We start from the raw sequence: 6,221 nt of genomic DNA on the forward strand, positions 1-6,221 counted from the left end.
GAACGTTAGTCTGTCAGTGCGACGCCTATTGGAAAATACCTGCAAGTTTTCCTGAAAACGCATGGCTTTGCCATCATCACCGCAACTCTAAGCATGTAGAGCAATGTCTTTGTCAGCGGTTAGTCCCTAAACTCCAGTTGATAAAAAGTTGTTTATTTTGTTTAGTTTCCGCCACTCAAAGGCGTCAGGGCATCCCTTCACCGTGCATGGTCAATAGCTATCCAGGCAATCAAGCAAAGGCGGCAGCAGCAGCAGCAGCGGCAGCGGCGACGGCGGCAGCAGCAGCAACACCATCAGATTCGCCTTAGCAACGAGACGGCTGATTACTAGCTACACACCGTGATTGAAAGGTCCTCGGGTCCAATTGCAAGCGAATATTTTTTCTGCATATACACGTGTGGACCAATCATCAACTTGAAGGTTAAAGCAGACGCACACGTGGTTATGACATGGCTGCGCCCAGGCTGAGTTAGGATAATGGAGTAAACGAAGCATATTCGGTAAAAGGGAAAGAGAATTATAGATAAGTAACGAATAGCGGATGTTATCTGGAAGGTGTTTTTAGCAGATCTACGTTGGTCAACAGTTTCAGGTGAATCTGTTCGTGCACAGCTAGCATATATAGCATGTTTGCTAGTGTGATTCAGTCCAGAGTCGGTTCTGTAACATGTTATAAAGCAAGACAGCATATAGGGTATCTTTAGGCTAAGTGTATCATCTTTACTAAGTACAATTTGGGTTCACACACAGCGCAAAGATGTCAAGTCAAGAACCAGTAACCTCGCAAACAATGCCGAGAGGCTTGCATGTCGAAATGCTTATCAAAAACTTTGAAAAGCTTTCGAACGATGACAGGTACGCACTTTCGCTTCTACGTTTTGCGAGTTGTGTGAATATTGTGTCTGTGATACTGACGTGTATTCTATCTTTCTTCGCAGAACCCTCTTTTCAAACGGATCCATGTATTTGGGGGTAAATGCGGGCTTTGCTGGATTGATAGCAAACAGTTTCTTTCGGCGTCTACTCAATGTCACACAAGGGCGCATAACGTCCAGTCTTCCAATGGCAACATTACCTTTTCTAACCACTGTGGCACTGTACAATGCTACTGTGACAAACCCCTTACTTTTGGGTAGGTTTTCCTGTCACATATATGCTAACAACGCTATAAGAAACGTTATAATAAACAATTAATTATACATAATTTCTCTAATACAGGAGAGCTCAACTGTCCTACGTGTGTGGTGGTCAGAGGTGCCTTGGTAGGAGTGGCGGCCGCTGGAGTGTATCCTCTTATTTTGGCTCTACCCGTCAATGCAGGGCTTGCATCCAGGTGCGGCATGGTGTTCAAAGTTTATTTTTACTAAGATTAAACTTCTTTATTTCGGATATCCTGTGAGCCGTATAGCTCTATGATTGATCGCAGAAGCACACACTTCCGATTGATATTATTAATCTATGTGTAATCTGACTTGTGTTTCAGATACAACACGGCACCAATGCCAGAGAAGGGAAACATCATGCGGTATTGGGTGAACGCCACTCGTCCCGTTGTGAGAAAAATGTCTTTTATATTTGTGTTGCAAGGATTGTTTGGGGCCTACGTTTCCAAAAGACATTTTGACATTTATCTAACATTGCTGAAAATGACCGGCACGGATGATGAACTCCATGATTAGGTGTTGTCTGTGTAGTACGTCTAATTCGTTTTTGTACAGAAATTAAACTAAGCATGTACCCCAAGTCTCTAAAATATATATTTGTTTGTTTGTTTTGCACTTCACATAGCACAATGCTTTAACATTTACATCAATACTGTGGCAAAAATATCGCTGCGGTAGTCACAGTAGTCTACTTGAAATTGGTGTTTTATACCTAATAGATACAAATCAATTTTTTTTATTTAAAAACCAGTACAAATATATAATGGAGAGGTATACACACACCATTAAATACCATCCGGAAACGTGTTCCTAAACACACTTGCTTGAATTTGTAGTGAAAACCATTTCCGAAACCGCCAATTTTTTCTTCAGCAGGCTGTGCTTAGGCTTCTGCTGAGTTGAAAATGGTCAGGAAAAGGTAAAGATTATGGAATACCCCAAATTTGCGATCCTATCCTACTCCACCAAGAATGCCACAAGAATATTTACCTTAAATTAATGTTCTTAATTATTTTTGTTATGATTCATGTGATTGATGTAGATATGATGGCCTACATACAGGTTCTTGTAACACGTAGGCTACATGTAAGCCTCAAGCATCCAAACCAAAAAAAAAGAAAACTGGTTTTGTGTTTGGTTGTCATGCATTCAATTTCACATTAAAGCAACTAATTCCATTTTCATGGAATAACGACTAAATACACACTGGCAGTTTTTACTTGCTGGTTAGCTGGCATGTTACGCCAATCAGTACAAGGTCATGTTAATTCTGTATGGGAATATTATAGCTTTGTAAAACAGGATTCCTAAATCCACATCCATGGAAAGCACTACGGAGTGAGTGAATTGCCTTAAATGTTTCAGGCCACTACCAGCTCTGGCATTGGTGGTTACTTAAGAGGGGGGGGGGGGGAATAACTCAATGAGGAAATGTAAGAGGCAGATAACCTAAAACTAGCCAGCTATACCTAATGCAGTTCTTTACAAATCCTAGAAGTGTACAGATTCTAGGAACCAAAACAATAGCCAATTACAACCTATTTAACTACATGTCATGATTATACTTCGCCCTGCCACAGCAGTTCATCATAAGCCATTTTTAGTGTGAAAATATTCATGATCCCTGGCAATTTTACTGGCACAGCTACTGTAGCCCTTCAATTCCATCAAATCATTATGAAAATTCTGTCTCCACTTACACTCTTGTAATACAACTGTATTTGCGTGTCACCTATTCCACAATGATGTACTATGAATAACTAGGTTACTTTAGCCTATATGAATATTTCCCCCATGGTGACTTGACAAGCACAAATATAAGGATAATATTAGGATAATATACAGTCAATGTAATGTTCAACAAAAGGGGATTTGAGGTATATGACCTAAAATACTGCAAATCTCCTCCTGTCCTTGTAAAGGTTTAAAAGAACCAATTCATGATAAATCTGAATTCTAGACCTAAAACCCATCCGAACCTAGCTTGGTTAAATTGAAGTTATTCTTTAAATAACAATCCAAGACATCTATTTTTACCGGCCATACGCTTCTTTGATGAAGGAAAGGTAAGAGCTTAAATCGGCGGAAATAGCTTGCTGTTTGAAAAAAAGAGAAAGTGCATCAGTTTACAAAAGAGTAATATGTTCTGAATTCACATGACAAACAGATGGCAGGAATACTGAAAATTAAGTTTATTTTCAAACAATCATTCTTTAAACATAATTATTTTCTTTGTTTCCCAAACAAATATGTACATTTCACACATAAAAAAACAACCATGAAGCTTTAAAGCCAACTGGTCCAGTCACTGCTCCACATGTTATGAAGGCTGTCCACCAAAGACCAACAAACTAAGTTACATTCTACAGTCAGATTATAAAAATACCCGAATGGATGGTTTACTTTTCATTGGTTGCTCTTGCACAATGTAGACAGGTTTGCCATACTGTTTGTCTCATACAATGTGTGTGATGTTCAATCACTAAACACTTTACGTGAGTAATGGATAACCACAAAGATGAAACTTACACCTGACATACTACCTTTAACAAATACCAGGCCAAGATGGCTGCAGCTGGTCCCGTTTCTTCAGCTTCTCACAGCATATCCACTTTAGCATAGAGGGAAAATAAAATTGCCAAATGAAAACAGTCCTTATAGGAAAAAGTGACATTTCATCAAAAGGAGTTGGCTTACCAATATATATTTTTTCCAATTACTTATTGTCGTCCTACTATAATATTTCTGATTGGGTAAGCAAAAACACCTTCTGTGAAACATCACTTACTTAAATTATCTTTAACATGTTGTTGACTACTTAGTCTTCACCGCAGGCATATATATATACATATATATATACACACATAACATAAAAGGAACCCAAATACCTGTTTGCAAGTAGCAAACACATTACAAGTTATAGAACTCAAAATGTATTTTAAAAAAAAGAAAGGAAAAAAAAAAAGACTAGTGCTGCATTTCATTTGGGTCATAATTAGGTCATATTTATATCTGATGAACTAATGAGCTTCTGCATCTCAAGGAAGGTGTGGTGAACGTACATCGTTTTGTGCCGTCTTCTCACATCTTGATTGCAACCACGGAGCCCAGGAATCCCCTCACCCTGGGTCGCACCTAGGAAAAAACTGTCAACAGGTTTAGCAGTAACTTGCATTTAAAGCATTGGTTTCAAATTTCAAAAGAACATGCCATTGATGAGTGCACATATACACACAATAAGCACTTTTTTTCCATTGCTTAAGATGTCCCCATAGTGTGCAGGTAATTATCTACTGAGTTCCGCCTTATGATGGCTAGAAAGATATTGATTGTACTTGACCCTACATTTTATGTGTCGCGCTTGCACTTTCTGCACATTTAGTGCAGAACTCCACAGAGACATGGTCCTTGTCCACGTGCAAACAGACGCCACCAGAAGTCTCTTCCTCTTCCACCTTCACCCTCTTGCTGGGTAGGGCATAGTCGTGGTCATTCGCCTCTGCACCCTGGAAAATTGAAGTAGAAAATTTCATGCCGTTCACACCGCTCAGCCTAGATAACAGTGTGCCTAACATGCTGTCGTTGGCCAGAACAGCTCTCAGATACCTAGTCTCATTTTCCAGCTCTTCCACTCTCTTGTTCAAGTGTCCATTTTCTTGCTTGAGGATCTGGTTTTCTGTCGTCAGCGAACCAACTTTCTTCTCCAAGCCACAGACGTATTCTTTTTTCTTCAGGCGATTAATTCGGGCTGCAATTGCATTTTTGTTTATCCTACGACCATAGAAATCCGATGTTGCTTGGTCTGTTGATCTTCTCTGCGAGGTATGCACAGGATCACCCACCAAGAAGTCTTGATCCGTGGAGCTGCCATCTTCTGCCTCGCAAAATGGGTCAATGTCTCCAAGAGGGGGTAGAGGATCCTTATCAAGCACCCAGCTGAAATCCTCCAAACTGAACAACTCGATGTCCTCGCTGGGAGAACGGCTGGCCTCCAGTGAAATGTCTCTGCGAGGACCTGCTTGAACTGGCAATGCCTTTTCCACATCAGTGACATCAGGTTTGAACATATCATTCATGCTGTTTGAGGTTCTTCCTCTCTTTCTGGTAATCATTTTCATCTTATCTGTGCCTTCTTTGAAAAACCAAGAGGTCGTAACAGTGCTCTAGAAGAAAGCAGAAAGGGAAAGAAACATTTAGCATGAAGGAATTATTGCCTCCCAGGTCTATACATTCTGTTCACAATTCATTACCTTATAAATAAGAAATCTTAAACTTGCAAAATAACCTATGGTTATTACAACAGCAGAGAATGCATTACAACCAGTCATTATAATACCTGTTACAACTGTCTTGCAGAAGCCTCTTTCAACAGAAAACCATGATGCATTCTGCTGCAACATATCCAAATACTCTGCATGATCGTACGATTGTAAAAACAATTCCATGCCATTCCCCTGCACATCATGGAAACATCATTGGATAACATTAATTTCGTCAACGTCAGTTAGCTAGCTCGGCTAAGAGATGTAACGTTAAAGTTAGGATACCACATTACCTACCGAGACAAAGTAACGTCAGTCCACTAGCTAGAATAACTTAACTACGCATTCAATACGCTATCAGCAGATAAAGCTTAGCTAGATGCCGGGGAATGTTTTCTGTCTTAAAGCATAGAATGATTAAGTCAGCTAACCGAATTAAGATAATTATTTGAGGAAAGTTCCAACATGGCTAACGTTAATTAGCTAAGGTAGCGATACGACAGCTGACGTCAACGTGTCGATAAGACTATTTAGCTAGACATTCACGTACAACAAATTAATAGTTACCCTTTCCATAGGAATGTAATACAATCCCATCAAGATTGTGTTAAGCAATGCCAAATAGCGACATAAAAATCGATGGCAGTTTCTTGTTGGCTAATGTCTGCTATTCCAATGTCCGGCTAGTTTGCTTGCTAGCAATAGCTACCAACGTTGCCTCCATTAGCCTCCGATGACATAGCTAAATGTATTTTATGGACACGAGTTAACTTACCGATAAATGCAAATGTGTGGT

At 39.7% G+C, this 6,221-nt stretch overlaps 3 protein-coding genes across 7 annotated transcripts in view; 1 reads left to right on the forward strand and 2 right to left on the reverse strand.

The window, feature by feature from the left end:
* The window catches only part of dlg2 (discs, large homolog 2 (Drosophila)), a 185,016-nt gene extending 184,729 nt beyond the window's left edge, over positions 1-287 (reverse strand). The window contains exon 1 of the mRNA XM_031572109.2: positions 40-287. The gene's annotated coding sequence lies outside the window, so the exon portion shown is untranslated. The remainder of the gene's footprint in view (positions 1-39) is intronic.
* Positions 288-329: 42 nt separating this feature from the next.
* On the forward strand, positions 330-1,743 carry tmem126a (transmembrane protein 126A). 2 transcript variants are annotated; one of them, XM_012827711.2, is made up of 5 exons: positions 330-592; positions 751-855; positions 939-1,132; positions 1,219-1,333; positions 1,484-1,743. In XM_012827711.2, exons 2-5 carry the CDS (start codon positions 758-760, stop codon positions 1,677-1,679), a joined length of 603 nt encoding a protein of 200 aa, XP_012683165.1. In that variant the 5' UTR covers positions 330-592; positions 751-757; the 3' UTR covers positions 1,680-1,743. The 2 variants fall into 2 exon arrangements, with proteins under 2 accessions (XP_012683165.1, XP_012683163.1); XM_012827709.2 differs by having other exon boundaries at positions 330-855.
* A 1,597-nt stretch (positions 1,744-3,340) lies between these two features.
* crebzf (CREB/ATF bZIP transcription factor) lies at positions 3,341-6,176 on the reverse strand. Of its 4 annotated transcripts, none has more exons than XM_031572133.2 (4): positions 5,993-6,175; positions 4,509-5,326; positions 4,226-4,309; positions 3,341-3,774 (listed from the first exon to the last, which is right to left on the reverse strand). In XM_031572133.2, exons 1-4 carry the CDS (start codon positions 6,020-6,022, stop codon positions 3,753-3,755), a joined length of 954 nt encoding a protein of 317 aa, XP_031427993.1. In that variant the 5' UTR covers positions 6,023-6,175; the 3' UTR covers positions 3,341-3,752. The 4 variants fall into 4 exon arrangements, with proteins under 4 accessions (XP_031427993.1, XP_031427995.1, XP_031427992.1 ...); XM_031572135.2 differs by having other exon boundaries at positions 3,341-4,309; positions 4,509-4,669; positions 4,770-5,326; positions 5,993-6,173; XM_031572132.2 differs by having other exon boundaries at positions 3,341-4,309; positions 5,993-6,176.
* Positions 6,177-6,221: the final 45 nt, after the last annotated feature.

The sequence above is a fragment of the Clupea harengus genome, chromosome 8 (assembly GCF_900700415.2).
Source record: "Clupea harengus chromosome 8, Ch_v2.0.2, whole genome shotgun sequence".
NCBI lineage: Eukaryota > Metazoa > Chordata > Actinopteri > Clupeiformes > Clupeidae > Clupea > Clupea harengus.